Source organism: Geotrypetes seraphini, chromosome 7, assembly GCF_902459505.1.
Source record: "Geotrypetes seraphini chromosome 7, aGeoSer1.1, whole genome shotgun sequence".
Classification (NCBI taxonomy): domain Eukaryota; kingdom Metazoa; phylum Chordata; class Amphibia; order Gymnophiona; family Dermophiidae; genus Geotrypetes; species Geotrypetes seraphini.
Window position 1 is genome coordinate 120,965,772 of NC_047090.1, and position 18,068 is coordinate 120,983,839.

At 40.8% G+C, this 18,068-nt stretch overlaps 1 protein-coding gene across 3 annotated transcripts in view; it reads right to left on the reverse strand.

Annotated features, from left to right (window-relative positions):
- Positions 1–18,068, reverse strand: part of KNL1 (kinetochore scaffold 1) — a 173,264-nt gene that overhangs the window by 5,887 nt on the left and 149,309 nt on the right. For all 3 annotated transcript variants that reach the window (XM_033952570.1, XM_033952569.1, XM_033952571.1), the window contains 4 exons: positions 12,369–12,469; positions 11,052–11,120; positions 7,634–7,743; positions 6,897–7,015 (listed from right to left, as the gene is read on the reverse strand). In XM_033952570.1, the coding sequence (XP_033808461.1) occupies positions 6,897–7,015; positions 7,634–7,743; positions 11,052–11,120; positions 12,369–12,469 (399 nt within the window). The remainder of the gene's footprint in view (positions 1–6,896; positions 7,016–7,633; positions 7,744–11,051; positions 11,121–12,368; positions 12,470–18,068) is intronic.

The following is an 18,068-nucleotide window of genomic DNA, read 5'->3' on the forward strand; positions in this document are numbered from 1 at the left end:
CCTTCTACAGTGACAGTAGTGTCCAAAAAAGCAATATATTGTTTGTGTCTGGTACAGGTGAATTGCAAACAGGTAGTAAGAAAATTGATCCAAGCTACAAAAACGGTTAAATATTCTTTGGTGGAAACCCAAATAAAGACGATGTTGTCAATAAATCACAGCCAGCACACAATGTGCTGGAAGTAAGTATGAGGATATAAAAACTCTTCTTCAAATTGTGACATAAAAAGATTTGCGATACTGGGGGTCGCCGTGGTACCCATGGCGTCCCCTTGACATTGTTGATAAAAGTCATCATTAAATCTAAAGTAGTTTTTGGGGAGTACCAAAACAGCCAAATCCATCAAAAATGAGGTAAGGACTCTACTAAATGACTCACGTAAATCAAGAGTTCTTTCCACCATCTTCAAAACCTTCCCCCTAGGGTATACTGGTATAAAGAGATACTACATCCAGTATAACTAAATGTATCTCAGGAGGAAGATGGTCAAGTTCTTCTAGTTTCCAAAGGAAGTCCGAGGTGTCTTTAATATGCATCTTCAAAGCCCTGTTCATGACACACAAGAGATTCTACTAAAAAACCCTAGCCTATATAGCATCCAAACTACACCTATTCACTCCTAACTGCTCCCTCTGCTCCAAAGCAGAACAAAGACTCAGCATTCCCGCAGGAAGATCCCTCTGAATGAGTACGGTGTACAAAAGATCCTACAGCCATTTCCTACCTCAGCTATGGAACCGACTACCCACACAGATCAGGTCGCTAGACTCACTAATGACCTTCCGCAGAGCAGTAAAGATCTTCCTCTTCCGCCAATCGGGCCATTAAAAACTGTCTCCTCAATATACTTCTTCTAGTACTACTCTTCGCTATGACTAATCTGGTCTCTAGAATAAGCTCTGTTATTGTCTACTGTAACCTATTTGTTGTCATGACTAGTCTGTTTTCAAACAATTGTGAATGTCTACTTATAACCCGTTCTGAGCTTCTGGGAGAACGGGTTAGAAATCTAAATAAATAAATAAAAGACAAGGCCTGCCCGATGAAAGGCTGGAAAAAGTGATCCAGAAATTTGGAAAGGGGTTCCAAAACTGTATTCTTGAGGGAAACTATAGGTCTTCTTGGGGGAGAAACCAGGGACGTATGGATCTTCGGTACAGCGTAAAAAACCGGAGTCCTAGGATGGGAAGGCAGAAGGAAACGACTGCTTTGGTAATAAAACCGTTGGCACATACCCCTTGGATAATTTTAGTTATGATCCCCTGAAGTTCCTTCATGGGGTCTTGCTGTAATGGAATATAGCTATGTATATTGTCGCGTTGTGAACCACTTCCTCTTGGTATTGGTCCCTATTTTGAATAACGATGGATCCCCCTTTATTCGCAGACCTGCTGTTGAAGATCAAACGCTGATCTTGTTTCAAAGAATATAGGGCTTGGGATTCCACAGTAGTCATATTCACATATTGTTTGCCACCAGAGGTAGATTCCAAGATTCGTAGGTCTCTCAAGACTAGATCTCTAAAAGTGGCTATGTTTGGATCTACTGGGCCCGGGGGGGACCCATGACAATTTAGAACGTAATATAGAAATATCCTGTTCAGTGGTGTTGGAAGCAAAATACAATCTGATCTGTAAATTTCATATAATACGAGCAAGATCAGACCTGGGGTTTTCTGTGATTCGGAGGGTTAATTGAGCCCGTACTGAAATCCCTTTATTTGGATGGTTTAAATTTAAACTGTAGGTGTCATCCTCATTGGGAGTCTAAGGGTTTTTGTGTTTTGGTTTTTTTCTTCCAATTATTCTACTTTAGTTTCCTACTGTATTGGTAATATTTTTGGTTTTTTGAAGCCTATTTGGTAATTTGACAGGGCTATAATGTATTTCTGTTATGGCCTACAGATCTAGAGAGAGAGATCAGAAATTCATTGCACATAAACCTTTTTTTAAAAGTTCCTACAGAGCCAAACTGGATTTGAACCAATGATCAAGAGGTGAACTAAATTTAGCAGATATGTTAGAAATGATCTAAGTAAATGTCATGAAAAAGGCATCTCTCCCTATTCTATCCATCTAGTCTTTCTTCTTTTCATATCGCAGATTTCTGGTTTAAAAAAGGGACCACTAAGAAACAATGCTCCTGGATGGAAAGTAATATATCCTCTGATCATGATATACTTTTTTTTCGGCCCCTTATGGCTTCCAGATCATATAGGAATCAGCTTCTTCTAGCAAGCCTTCATTCACAATTACTCAGGGTTTTTATCTATTTTTAACCTTTTTCCCATTCCTGTGTAGTCCAGTCTACTGCACCACCAATCCTTATACAGGGACTACAAACTATGGTTGACTGGATTTTGATATATGTGGACCTCAAGTCTAGGCAACAGGTGCTATAACTGGGCCTCACAAGCCCAAAGTGCAGAAACTGAGTTTGAAAAACTGAACACTGTATGGCCCCCCCTTAACTGTTATTAGTTTTGATTTTTCTAAGTGCACAGAAATAAAAGATTAATAGTAAAACAAAAATGTGTTTAAAAAAAAAAAAAAAATTGGACTAGTTTAACACATTTCTTGACAATTTCAAGAGCTAACCTTTCTGAGGTTAAAAATTTTAAATGTACACAGAAAAGATGACTTTTACAAAAAAAGGTGTAATAAAAAGAATAGGAACTAAACCAGAGTCACTTTAGCAGAAAGGAATACAGCCCTGCTACTCTGAGAAATCAAATGAGTAAGATATAACAAAAGCATTAATATTTGTTATAATTCTACAAAAACACATTCAGTATAACATGCACATGCTTTGGTGGCTATTCTTTTTACTGTTAGTGCAGCTTTTGGTTTTGGGCTCAGGCCTCTAAGACCTTATTATCCCACATTTAGCAGCTAGTCTTGATAACAATAGTGTAGCCAGCCCTGCAATTTAGCGGTGGCCTAGGGGTGCAGCATATTCCTCTCTAACCTCTCAAACAAATTACTACAGTGCTACTGCTCCCTGGTTCTCTTTTTTCTTTGAGCATGCCAGGACTTTTTGTGTGAGAAGTCCCATTATACTTGGAGCAGGAAGAAAATAGCAGGGAGTAGCAGGGCTCAGAATCCCCACCAGCAAGGTAAAACGGGGGTGCTGTAGTTCTAGAGGGGGCCCAAGCCCAAAGTGTGTGGTGGTGGTGGGGGCATGCTCCTATTTGATAATTTTACTACCCTCAGGGCCTGGTTTATTTCCTGCTGCAATTTGTTTGTTCTTGCACTTACTATGTATTAGTTGCATTTTATATTTTTGTATTATATTGCTTATATGTATTTATGTTGTACATGCATGCGCTTATATACTGTAGATCAGTGGTCTCAAACTCAAACCCTTTGCAGGGCCACGTTTTGGATTTGTAGGTACTTGGCGAGCCTCAGCAAAAATATTTAATGTCTTATTAAAGAAATGGGCAAGCAAAAAACTCTGAAAAAACTGTCAAAATGTCAAAAAACAAAACAAAAGAGCATTGACAGTGCCCAATATTAGATTCTCAAAAGAATATTCACGGGCCAAATAAGAGTAATAAATTAATAAATAAATGAATGTGAGACACCTCAGTACACATCTAGGCCTGTACTGAGGTGTCTCACATTCATTTATTTATTAATTTATTTATCTATTCGGCCCATGAATATTCTTTTGAGAATCTAATATTGGGCACTGTCAATGCTTTTTTGTTTTGTTATTAATTAAATGATCATTTTTGCATGAGGTAAAACTCTTTATAGTTAATAAATCTTTCCTTTTAGTAAAGTCTTAATAATAATATTATAATTTATAGTTAAAGAGAAATATGATCAAGAAACTTTTATATTACTTTTGTGATTAAGATAAACATACCGAGGGCCTCAAAATAGTACCTTGGCGGGCTGCGAGTTTGAGACCACTGCTGTAGATCATTTTGAGTACAGGTACCTGGCATGCATACACACCAATCCTGGTCCCTAGGTATCACTGCTGTTCACTAGCTGTGATATGTTACTCTATGGGAACTATGACTACTGGTTTAACAGTATCCCCCGCTCTAGATAGCTCATGAATCAAGCTCAGGTCTTCAACCAGGCTGGTTTTTGGGTATTCTGGAAAGCTCCATCTCACCACTGGCTTGGAAAATAATTCAAATTAAAGACATTTTTCAGTGCAAAAAAACAGAAATAAAAAACCTATCCAGACATAAAATCATGACCAACCTGCAAAGAGTAGGCCAGTAAAGCCAAAATTCTATTCATGTGTTAAGTTGTAGGACTAGATTCACTAAGCAAACCGATCGTGTACCGATTGGTTTGCGACCCCTTAGCGACCAAATTTCCCTCCGGCCTGATTCACTAACTTCTCTTGCGATCCACTTCCAATCTGTGCATGCAAATGAGAGGAACTGCATGCAAAGTAGGTAGGGACGCGATTCACTAAACAAATTTCCCGATTCGACTAAGCTGGCCGATCAACCCAAAAAGCAATTGTTGGGGACCACTCGAAGACTCCTCCCTAAGGAAGTCCCTGATTGGCTAAGGTGCCACAGGTCCCTCCCAATGGAGAAGCCCGAGGCGCTTCAGTCAATCAGTGCCTTAGGCCCCTCCCCATGCATCAGATGATGTATCGGGGCATAGCCTAAGGCCAGTATTGCGGCAGAGGCAGGAGCAAGAGGACTTTGGGATTCCTCCTGCTCAAGAAGACGATCACGGGAGGCCTCAGGAGCAAGAAGGACTGGGCAACCCTCCTGCTCCCAACAAATCTAAAGGTACGGGGAGGGGGGTGGGCCCGGCCAGCCTACTACAGGGAGGGAGGTGGGCTGGGCCTAGCCAGGCGGCGTTTAAGATGGTAGGAGGGAGTTGGCTTCCCTCCTGCCTTGTGTTGGCGGGGCTTTGGGTGCGGGTGGAGGGGGGGCATCGGTGCACAGGGCATTTTTTAGGGGATTGGGGAGGGAGGCAGCACGTCGGGTGTGGGCTTTTTTTATTTTTTATTTTAAACGAGCAGTTATTTTGTGTGTGTAATACATAATAATAATAATTTTATTCTTATATACCGCCAAAGCCATGGTAGTTCCGAGGCGGTGTATAACAAGAAGAGCTGGACAATCAGCGAAAAATAATTACAGTGACATCGTCAAGTACAAGTGGAGAAGGCATATACAAGTTGAGTGGGAGGAAGTCAGAGTGAAAGACAAAGAGTAGAGGCGTCGCGTAAATGTAGGAAGCGTACATGGTAAGGCATTAAGAGTTCTTGGTTACAAATTGGTTGAACAGGTTTGTTTTAACTAGTTTTCTAAAGTTAAGATAGGATGAGGCATGCTTAATGATGTTACCCAGCCAACCGTTCTGTTGGCCTGCCTGGAAGACAAGAGCTCTGCACAGATATCTCTTGAATCGGCAGACCTTTAATGTTGGGTGGCTAAACATGTGTACCCTGCGAGTAGGCCTAGTGGAACAGTCCAAATTGAAGTGGGAAACCAGATAAATGTGGGCCAAACCTTGAATGTATTTGAAACATAGACAGAGAAATTTGAACAGTACTCTTGCTTCCAGGGGCAGCAAAATATCTGCCCGATTAAAATAAAAAAAAAAGCTGTCAGAAGCCCTGACAGCAGTGACAGGAGGCTCCTACTACTGTCAGGGTCTGTGCATGCTCCAGGATCGCTCTCTAGTGATCCGTGCTGTGGGTTGGGGGCGTGTAAATGATCATTCCTATTTGCATGCAGGCCTTTTGTGAATTCGTTGGCCTGCATGCAATCGGGAATGAATCGGAGACACAATCGAGGTTTAGTGAATCTGGGCCATAATGACAGGAATGAAACCTTAAAAAACCCAAACTAACAAGATAAAAAGATTACCAAGGTACCCTTCTGAAAAGATCCTAATTGATGCACCAAACAGGCAGAATCCCCTCTAACCACCAAAATTACATAGAGGCCAAAATGGTAACAAAAAAGTCCAACAGGCTAGCTTCCTAAGAAGCTTTCAAAGAATTTGCCAAAAAAACAGGTTGGAATCACATTACACAAAGTGGCTCATTCTAACTACCGTATTTTCACGTAGATAACGCGCACCCGGGTATAGCGTGCGTGAAACCGAAATATGTTAAAAAATTTTTGTATACCACGCACACCCGTATACCACGCATGCTGCCCCGACTCTCCTGTCGCCGCCCGACTCTCCTTTCGCCTGCCCCGACTCTCCTCTCCCCCTTGAAGTCCGGTCCCCACCCTGAAAGCCTGATGCCCCCCCCCGACGTCCAATTCACCCCCCCTGCAGGACCGCTCGCACCCCCACCCCGAAGGACCGCTCGCACGCACCCCCACCCTGAAGGACCGCTCGCACCCCCACAGCCTCCCGACCCCCCCATCATGTAGACGCTCCTACCGGTGTCCTGCTGCTTCCTCTTGGCGGTCCCGGCCCTTCTGTGAGCCCTGTGCCTGCGCTGCTTTTTCTTCCGGCGGTCCCGCCCTTTCTCTGACGTCAGAGAAAGGGCGGGACCGCCGGAAGAGGAAGCAGCGCAGGCGAAGGGCTCACAGAAGGGCCGGACCGCCAAGAGGAAGCAGCAGGACACCGGTAGGAGCATCTACATGATGGGGGGGGGGGGTCGGGAGGCTGTAGGGGTGCGAGCGGTCCTTCAGGGTGGGGGTGCGAGTGTGGGTGGGAGTGCGTGTGAGCGGTCCTGTGGGGGGGTGAATCGGACGTCGGGGGGGGGGGGGGGAACTATGTAAAAAAAAAATTTGTACAACACGCTCGCGCGTATAACGCGCAAGGTTATGCACGGTTTGTAAAATCGTGTATAACACGCGCGTTATATGCGTGAAAATACGGTACTTGTCATCAGAAAACTGACCTTATCAAGCCATGCTTTGAACTTGGCAGATCTTACTCACTCTGTATTGTGTACTTCTGTCTTCAGAATGTTAAACATTCCACCCCATTTCATCAGAAACTCAATTTCTTCTCCTAAGAGTCGGCAGCGGTGCACCACAAGTGAGACCTCAAACAGCAGCTAAAATGAAAATCAGTTTGAGATATGTGAAGCTGAATTATACACTCTGCATTCAAAATTAGGGCCTTTTAGAACAAACTATGCAGGATTTCTTTTCTCTCACAGGTTCCACTTTTAAATTAGAAAAATTTAAAAGCACATTAAAATGCTACCTGTACAAAGATGCATTTGAGTCATAGATAGGATAATTCATCTATCATTAATCCCAGGCTCAAATACCTAATTTTAACCAGACCTTTTGTATAGGTCACAACCTCCCCTATACTCTTTTTAGGCTTAGCATATTTATAAAACATTCTTCATCACCCTCCTGATGTTGTTTTTTCCTTAAATGTACTTTTACTTTCCTCAAAGATTGTAGTTCATCCCTCTTCCCTTTTGTATCGCTAATTACTTGTGTACATACATTGTATGTTTATATGTACAAATTGTTTTATTTTTGTCTCCTAATTTTAAATTGTCATACGCATTGAAGTATTTGATATTGCGTGTACAACAAACTTTTAATAAAACTTGAAACTTTAACAGCAGAGTAGTCACTTAAATTAGATCAGCAGATGTATTCTAGCACTTGTTTTTATATCATGCTTTCCAGCAGATATGCTTTTTGGACCTTACCTGTGGTAGCTGGTGTTGTGTTGCATATTTCATAGGTAAACTTCCTTTACTTTCAATGTACTGGGAAATAAGTCGATGGATCAGAAGAGAGGAAGGCGGAGCTCTGTCATCTGAAAAGAGAGGGTGATGGGTAAACCATCAGCTACTCTGCAAGCTAAATCTTGTAGCCTCTCCTCACACAGGCACATTCACTAAACTTATATAGTTGGCTGTTGTATTAATGGGCCTTAAAGTTAGAAGATTAGAGATATATCATATCAGACCTTATGCTATGCTATGAGTTTTAAATTGTTTGACAGATTGGAGGGACTTTACAGGTCTTTATTTGCCATTATCTATATGTTACTAAGAATAAATGGGTTCATAAGTTAAGTTAATTCCTGGTTCACATATATAAAATCTAAGGCATAAAAAACAGTCTAAATATACATTTAGAAAATATATTACACTTATTTACTGATGAGTTTCAGAATTATACTTTATTATATTTAGAGCATTAAGCATTCTCATAAAATGTGGTTAATGTGCCAAAACAGGCTATTGCGTGACCACTTTAAAGAGATTTTGCACTGTGCAGGCAGTCGTGAAGTTTCTTTGAAGCTTAAAGTGACAGTACACTTTCACGGTCCATACCAGGCTCCGTGGATGATGCCATCCACATGTGAGAATATGCTGCCTGCTTGTCCTAGGATAACCAATAACACTACACTCTTGAGGAATGTAGGGAGAGGGGAGACATGATCGAAACATTTAAGTACCTCAAGGGACGTGTCGAAGTGGAAGATGATATTTTCTTTCTCAAGGGACCCTCGGCCACAAGAGGGCACCCGCTCAAACTCAGGGGCGGAAAATTTCATGGCGACACCAGAAAGTATTTCTTCACAGAGAGAGTGGTTGATCATTGGAACAAGCTTCCAGTGCAGGTGATCGAGGCAGACAGCGTGCCAGACTTTAAGAATAAATGGGATACCCATGTGGGATCCCTACGAGGGTCAAGATAAGGAAATTGGGTCATTAGGGCATAGACAGGGGGTGGGTAAGCAGAGTGGGCAGACTTGATGGGCTGTAGCCCTTTTCTGCCGTCATCTTCTATGTTACTGGGTAAAAGTTTTGACAACAAGTCCCCAAAGTTTTGAATCAATCAGCAAACCAAAAAAGAGGAACCGAAAAGGTGCTCAGAACCATAAAATGGTGAAAAAATTACTAATCGGGGATGCTCCCCTGTAAGTGTTGCACAACAAAGAAAAATGGGGAGACCCAATGATCCACAATGAAAACAATCCACTGATGAAAACAAAATCAAAAACTGTGAATACAGATGTTCTGGAGATAATTTATTAAACACTGACATATAAAACCATGAAAATTCAATTGAAAAAGTACAATGATAAAAAATTACACGGTCTGTGTTTCGGCGAACACGCCTTCCTCAGGGGTCCAATGGTTTGCAACCTCACATATAAAGAATTGGACTGAAAACTGTCTATTGTCTTTAAACATGTGAACAAAGAACACCAGAGACAAGCTGAAGTAGCAAAAAAAAAATGCTAAGTGGTGTCTGTTTTCAGTCCAATTCTTTATATGTGAGGTTACAAACCATTGGACCCCTGAGGAAGGCATCTTCGCCGAAACATGGACCGTGTAATTTTTTATCATTGTACTTTTTAAATTGAATTTTCATGGTTTTATATGTCAGTGTTTAATAAATTATCTCCAGAACATCTGTATCCACAGTTTTTGTTTTCACCCCTGTAAGTGTTTTCAGTAGTCTATCATTGCACCATCTTCATCGGTAGAAAGGTTTCAACTATATCTTAATAACCCTTGAAAAGTGTTCATTTCTTTGTGAAAAATGCAATCTCCAATCAATGTAAATACTAATTATTTTTGTAAAGAAACTTAGCTTTAAATATAGGTGAAGTAGTTAGGAAGTTGTCTCACTCCAGCAGGTCCTGACGTGTTTCGCCAGTGGCTTCCTCGGAGAACCCCTGTTGTAATTATGGGCAAAGAGTAAGGAAGGAGTTTTACTCAGTTTTTACAGCCAGCTGCGGGGGTTCTCTGAGGAAGCCACTGGTGAAACGCGTCAGGACCCGCTGGACTGAGACAACTTCCTAACTACCTCACCTATATTTAAAGCTAAGTTTCTTACAAAAATAATTAGTATCTACATTGATTGGAGATTGCGTTTTTCACAAAGAAATGAACACTTTTCAAGATTTATTAAGATAAGATATAGTTGAAACCTTTCTACCGATTGAAGATGGTGCAATGATAAGACTACTGAAAATGCTTACAGGGGAGCATCCCTGATTTGTTATTTTCTCACCATTTTATGGTTCTGAGCACCTTTTCGGTTCCAAGGATTTATACCCTCTACAGTTCCTCTTTTTTGGTTTGCTGATTGTCCTAGGATAACAGCAGATAGAGAGAAAAAATGGTTTGATTATATCACCCCATATAGAGCCCTATGCAGCCTTCATTAACAAGAGCAGAATAGTACAACTCTTACTCCTCTATCCTTGATTGAAGGAACTTTAACAACTAAATTAAATGAACTTACTCCAATCTTGAGGCTCCAAGAATAATGAACTAGAGAATCACTTAATTGGAACCCTTGTAAATTAAGTCTACCACCACAATGCCTGACAAAAAGTAAGGAAACAGGTTGAGTTGCTTGTTTGGCTGGGTTCTAGATAAACTTAGGAAAGTTCACTCCTTATTTCTAGGATAAGCAGCACAAAATCTGTTTTACTCTTTTGGAATCTTGCCAAGTACTTGTGACTTGGATTGGCCATAGTTGGAAACAGGATACTGGACTTGATGGACCTTCAGTCTGTCCCAATATGGCAAAGTTTATGTTCTTATGCATGTAACTTATAGTATTCCGTATTTTTGGGAGCGACCTACTTGTAGTTCCCACACTAGGCCAAATGTCTGCACCATCTGCTGGAGCAAGAAAAATACTGAAGTGCTGAATGCAGTATCAGCCCCCCATTAAGGGGAGTGAAGTCAACTTTAACAGGTTTTCTCTGGCTTCACCTGCTGGCAAGATGATATAAAAGCCTATTTTCTTCCATCATGACACCCTAGGGCAGGGGTAGGCAATTCCGGTCCTCAAGAGTCAGAGCCAGGTCAGGTTTTCAGGATATCCACAATAAATATGCATGAGATAGATTTGCATCTCAAGGAGGCAGTGCATGTAAATCCATCTCATACATATTCATTATGGATACCCTAAAAACCTGACCTAGCTCCAGCTCTCGAGGACCGGAATTGCCTACCCTTGCCCTAGGGGATTCCAATAATGACTAAAACCAGTACTAGCAAAACTACAATATTCAAACACCTTGAGCCCCAAAAATATTCTATTCCCTCCCAATGCCATCTTTTTTCTCTTGGTTTCATTTTTAATTCTTACCATCAATTAGAGATTCAAATGTCACATCTGAGATGGCTTTGCATGGCTTGTTATTGAAGAGAGCACCATCTGTCAAATAAAGAAGAAAGCAATGACAACAAATCTACAGTCTAGTTTTAATACTGTTTATTTATTTAATTCATTTTCTATCCCGTTTTCCCCAGATAGCTCAGAATGATCAGTTAAACATACATAAAATACAGTTAACAGGTTACAATATGACAGTTACACAACAATTTTACAATACAAAGTTGTGTCCTAATTCTATACATACTAGGGGTCCAATACCAATAAACATAAAATAGAGTTCAGAAGTTATAGTTTGCCATAGTAATCCTCAACAGTGTAAGTTTTTCAATACAAGTTTTCTATTCTAACTAGACACACATTAGAGATGTAATACCACTATACATAATGTACAGTTATAGGATGAATTTGCCATAGTTACAGAGGAAGATGTTTCAATACCTGTCCTGGGAGCCTCTGCAGCACTGAAAAGTCACACAACTTGATAAAAAACAAAATTAAATGAAGAATAAACATGAGCAGAACATATAGGCTCCTACCATTTCGCATGTAAAGAGTAAAACATGATTTGCAGGACAGCCCAGAGTGATGAGAGACGAAGAAGAAAAATGTAAATGAGGCTTTCTACACCAGATCTTGTAATGAGAGTAATAATCCACAGGTTCTAGAATGATGTGCCTATTGCATTAGAAATACCGTGTTTCCCTGAAAATAAGACCTATCCCGAAAATAGCCCTAGCATGATTTTTAAAGGTGCTCCTAATATAAGCCCTACCCCCAAAAATAAGCCCTAGTTGGATCAACCCCCGAAGCCCCTCCCGAATGTCCCCAACACTCCCCGACTCCATGCCTGCCCAATTCGCCGGTGGCAGTGCTTTCTCCCCTCTCCAATGTGCAGCATCTTTCCTCCTCTCTCACCCATCCTCTTGCGCAGCATCTTTCCATCCCTCCCTCCCATCCCCCGTGCAGAACCCCGCTGACCTTCCCACCGTGAGACCAACATACCTCCACTCCAAACAGCGGCGGCGGCAGCACTCTGAACAGGCTGTTTTGCAGCCTTCCCCACTGGGGCTGTCCCTGTGCCAAGTCACTAATTACATCATCAGTGATGCAGCAGAGGGTAAGTCAGCCACTTTTCTGAACATGCATGGATGCCATTGTATAGAATTGCATACTACTCCTCAAACTTACATTAACATTGGTGCCTCAAATCAATAATAGGTATCTTTATTGTGAACCTTAGTTTTACAGTGTTAGGAAATGGTAGTCACATTGATTTCGTATACTCACCTATAGGATCTCCAAAGGTGATGGTAAATTCTAAAGAATCATAAAGGAAGGTGAAAATCGCATGGTCTTGTGCCCATTCATATAACTCCCATTCAGAAAAGCTATTAAGAAAAAAATAAAGACACCAAATTACAATGAAAGGAACCCTACATTGGTTATTATATCTATCTATCTAGAGTAATGCCAGTTTCAGGAAGTATATGCAATCTTTGTGATGACAAAGGCCCACCTAGTCTGTGTACTGTAGACCTTGTCTTCCAACTTATCTTTGCTTTTATACTTTCCTGAACTATAGAAAGACAAGGAAATCAAAAAAACTGAGAGATGATTAGATGGCAACTCCAGTGACTGGGAAGCAAGTGCTGGATGGACTTCTATGGTCTAAGTTCCAAATATAGGAAGATAGATCTGGGTGGGCTAGGATGGGCTTAGAAGTAAGGCCAGAGTCAGGTCGACGTCTATGGTCTATGTCCTGAAAACAGCAAAAACAAATCAGGATTGAGTATGTGTATTTTATACCACATTCATATGATATCTTATGAGTGTGAATGTTATTTATCTCATTGGTGGAGGGGAAGAAATAAATTAACAAATGGAGAAATGTCTTATCTGATAACTTTCTTTCCTTTACCCTTACCAGATCAGCTCAGAAGATTTGCCTAGTTGAATATAAGCAACACGCTTCATTCTAAACAGCATAGTTACTCACGTAGCAGATTGATGTTCTCTGAGAACAGCAGGCAGATATTCTCACATATGGACAATGTCATCCACGAAGCCTGGCATGGACATGTACCAAAGTGTACTGTCACGTTAACTTTAGCACTGTCCATACCATACTTGTGCCTTCTTGCCCGACGTCAGCTCACAGGACCTTCAGTTCTGTCCAAAAGCTAAGAAGCCAGCTAGGTGAGGTAGGTAGGTTGTGAGAATATCTGCCTGCTATCCTCAGAGAACACCTGTTACAGGTAACTATGCTTTCTCAGACGACAAGCAGGCAATATATTCTCACATATGGAACTTCCTCAAACTGCCAGACTCATGCCTCTAGGAAGAGGGTTAAATATAACTAACTGTCATGAGGATAGTGAAATACATGAGGATGGAGGGAAGATAGCTTTTAAAGAGAAAATACATTTTTGTGAACTGCCTGACCAAACAGACTGTCTCATCTAGAATGTTGATCTAAATAGTAATACAAAGTAAATGTGTGAACTGAGGATCAATGGCCATTTTGCAGATGTCTTGAATGGGAGTGGAGCATAAATGTGCAATAGAAGTTGCCATGGCTCTTACTCTTTGAGCAGTGACAAGGCCATCTATAAGTAGAGTCAGCCCAGCCTGAGCATATGCAAAGGATAGGCAGTCTGCTAGCCAGCATGAAATAGTCCTTTTGGTAATTGGAACTCGCAATCTGTTAGAGTCAAAGGAGATAAACAGTTGGATTGTAGTCCTATGTGATTTGGTTCGATTCAAGTAGTAGGCAAGAGCTCTTTTACAGTCTCTCCAGAATGTGCATGTGGTTTTGGAAAGAAAATGGATAAAACAATGGACTTGTTCAGATAAAATTCAGAGACCACTTTTGGCAAAAACTTCAGATGAGTACGGAGGACAACCTTCTTGTGATAAAATCTGGTATACAATAGATTCAATACCAGTGCTTGTAATTAAGAACATAAGAATTGCCGCTGTTGGGTTAGACCAGTGGTCCATTGTGCCCTATTGTGCCCTATTTGAGTCTAGCCTTACCTGCATACGTTCTGGTTCAGCAAGAACTTATCTAACCTTTCTTAAATCCCTGGAGGGTGCTCTCCCCTATAACAGCCTCTGGAAGAGCGTTCCAGATTTCTAATGTTTGTACGGAATCTATCCCCTTTTAACTTTAGAGAGTGCCCTCTCGTTCTTTCCACCTGGGAGAGGGTGAACAATTTCTCTTTCTCTACAAAGTCAATTCCCTTCAATATCTTGAATGTTTCGATCATGTCCCCTCTCAGTCTCCTCTTTTCAAGGGAGAAGAGGTCCAGTTTCTCTAGTCTCTCACTGTACGGCAACTCCTCCAGTCCCTTAACCATTTTTGTTGCTCTTCTCTGGACCCTTTCGAGTAGTACTATGTCCTTTTTCATATATGGCGACCAGTGTTAGACACCGTATTCCAGATGGGGGCGCACCATGGCCTGGTACAGTGGCATGATAACCTTCTCGGATCTGTTTGTGATCCCCTTCTTGATCATTCCTAGCATTCTGTTCGCCCTTTTTGCCGCCGCTGCGTATTGTGCGGACGGCTTCATTGCCTTGTCTACAAGTACTCCCAAGTCCCTTTCCTGGGGGCTTTCTCATAGTACAGCACCGGATATCCTATATTCATGCATATGATTGTTGTTACCGACATGCATCAACTTGCACTTATCCATGTTGAACCTCATTTGCCATTTCGCGGCTAATTCTTCAAGTGTGTTTATGTCTCATTTTGTAGGTCTTCACAATCCTTCTGTGTCCTCACTACTCTGAATAACTTTGTATCGTCCGCAAATTTAATCACCTCACTTGATGTACCAATTTCCAGGTTGTTTATAAATATGTTGACGAGCACATCCTCGAGCACCGAACCCTGCGGCACTCCACTCGTGTCACTTCTCCAGTTCGAGCATTGTCCATTTACCCCCACTCTCTCTTTCCTATCCACCAACCAGTTTTTAATCCACATGAGTATATCACCCTCGACTCCATGGCTCGCAATTTTTTGAAGTAGTCATTCAAGCGCCTTCTGAAAATCTAGATATACAATGCTGACCGGGTCACCCTTGTCTATCTGCTGATTTGATATGCAGAAATAAGTGCAATCAGAAAAGTCACTTTCCAGGTGAAGTGTTTTAATAAAACAGACTATAGGGGTTTAAATGTTGGTTTCATTAGTATAGAAAGAACAACATTCAAATCCCATTCCATAGGTGGTGGTATGAGTGGAGGCTTGCCATGAATCTGGAGACCAATGGATGCATAGAGATGGGTCTACTATTTAACTGAGTATGAAAGGCGCTAATTGCACTGAGATGGACACGTAAAGAAGTTTAAAGTTCAGAATTTGAAAGATGAAGGAGGTTGTCTAAGAGAGACAATAGAGGACATGTACCTAAATCTAAGGAGTGGAGATCACACCAAATATTAAATTGTGTTCATTTAACTTGGTAACAGCATCTAGTAGATGGCTTATAATGTTCAAGACTGAAGGCGATAGGGGAGAGATATCTGCATCTGGGAAGATAGATACCAGGCTGTGAGTGTCAATGAACGTGGATTGGGATGAAGGATAGAACCTTTGTTTTGAGTTAGTAGAGTTGGAAATAACTGGAGTGGGATGAGATCTTGATTGCTCAGCTCAGGAGAGAAACAAGGCTTGTCGTGGCCAACGTGGTGCTACGAGAATCATTGAGGCTTGTTCTTGGTGAAGTTTGAATAGAGTTTTCAAGAATAGTGGTATTGGAGGAAAAACAGAGGAAGTGTCCTTGCCAGTTTAGGAGAAAGGCATTGAATTTGAGATGGTTGGGATTGAACGGTGTGAAGCAGTAAAGCGGCAGCTTATAGTTGATGAGAGATCTATGTCAGGAGTCACCCATAATGTGAATATCTGATGTACAGTTGCAATGTGGAGGATCTACTCATGAGGTTGGAGAAGTCTGCTTAATTTTTCTGCCAAACAGTTTTCTTTCACTGCTAGATATACTGCTTTGAGGAAGATATTGTGAGCAATTGCCCAAGTCCAAATTTGGATGGCTTCTTGGCAAATGGGATGAAAGCCTGTGCTGCCTTGCTTATTTATGTAATACATGGCTACTTGACTGCACACAAGAACTATATGATTCTGCAAGCAATCCTGAAAGGTGAACAGAGCATTGCAGATCGCTTGTAACTCTAGCAGGTTGATTTGTAGTGTTTTCTCATGAGAAGACCGGATTTCCTGAGTGCCGAAGCCATCTAGATGTGCCACCCCAACCGAGAAGTGAAGCATCTGTTGTGAGAACTTTTTGGTGGGAAGGAGATTAGAATAGTAGGCCTCTGGAGATATTGGAATGCTTAAGCCACCAATGAAGCGATTGCTGAAGATCTGGGGTGACTTGAAGGTGTGCAAAGAGGTAGTCTATAGCCTGAATCCATTGGGAGGATAGAGTCCACTATGGCACTCTGAGGTGAAGGCATGCAAATGGAACTACATATACAGTGACCTAGAAGGCGTAACATCTGTCTTGTCAAGCCAAAAAGAAATATTATTCTGACCAAATTTTAAAAGCCAGAAACGTTTCTTCTCTATACAAAATTCTAAAATCAGTGATTCCCTCTTCCAAAAAACTAGATCAATCTTCCAGCCATCTACCAACAGCACAAGAGCTTGCAACTTATTTTATGGATAAAGTTAAAAACATTAGGGAAAAGTTTAGTAAAAATGGAGTGATAATGATTGAACAAGATACCATAGAATCTTCATCTTTACTATCTGCAAAATGCGCGCAATTTCATCTTCCTTCCATTGAAGAACTTAAATCTCTGATCAAAACAATTAACACAAAGGGTATGCAAACTGAGTCAATCCCCCCTTTTATTCTTAAACGGTACTTTGATATTTTTGGACCCTCAATACTTTTTCTGATCAATGAAAGCTTACAGCACAGCATTATGCCTAGGGATTGGAAAACCTCCATCATTTACCCTATTGTCAAAGACCACAAAATAAGTTTCGAAGAGAAATCAAACTATAGGCCAATTTCAAATATCCCATTTTTGGCAAAAATAACAGAGAAAATAGTATTCAACCAAATATCAAACTTTATAGAACAAACAAATATTCTACACCCAAATCAAACGGGTTTCCGGCAACACCACTCTACTGAACATTCTTTGATAGGCATGACATCATCTATACTCTATCATTTGGATCATCACTCTTCTGTTCTTTTGATTTCGATTGATCTCTCGGCAGCTTTTGATACGATTGATCACAATCTCTTATTGAATAGACTACAATCCATAGGCATTACTGAGCAAGTCCTACTTTGGTTTAGATCATATTTGGACAACCGCTCTTCTATAGTTTCCTTTAATGATTCTATTTCTGCTAGTTTCTCAGCCACATATGGAATTCCACAAGGTTCTATCCTGTCCCCACTTCTGTTTAATATATTTATTGCTCCTCTTATGACTCTTTGCCAATCCATTGGCTTCTCCGTATTTGCCTATGCAGATAATATACAACTTTTACATCCTCTTGATCCTAATAGTTCGTCTGAAATTTCAGCTATCAATGAGAAATTAAACCAGATTCACTTATGGCTTGATAACAATAGATTATCCTTAAATATTAATAAAACTAATACCTTGCTCTTCCCTTGGAAAGACAATCATAAACTCGCTGTTCCTATTTCCATCCAAGGGGTTACTCTTAACCAGATAAATAAGATTCGAATTTTAGGTGTGATTTTAGATGAAAACCTAACCTACCATGACCACGTTAGTTATGTGGTTAAAGCTACTTTCTACAGACTACGCCAAATACGGGCCATTTCAAAATTTCTATGTCCTAAATCATTGAATATATTAATTCATTCAATGATTATTTCAAAAATTGATTACTGCAATTCATTATTCAAGGGAATGGCTCAAAAAGAAATTAGAAGATTGCAGATAATTCAGAATGCCTCTATCAAATTA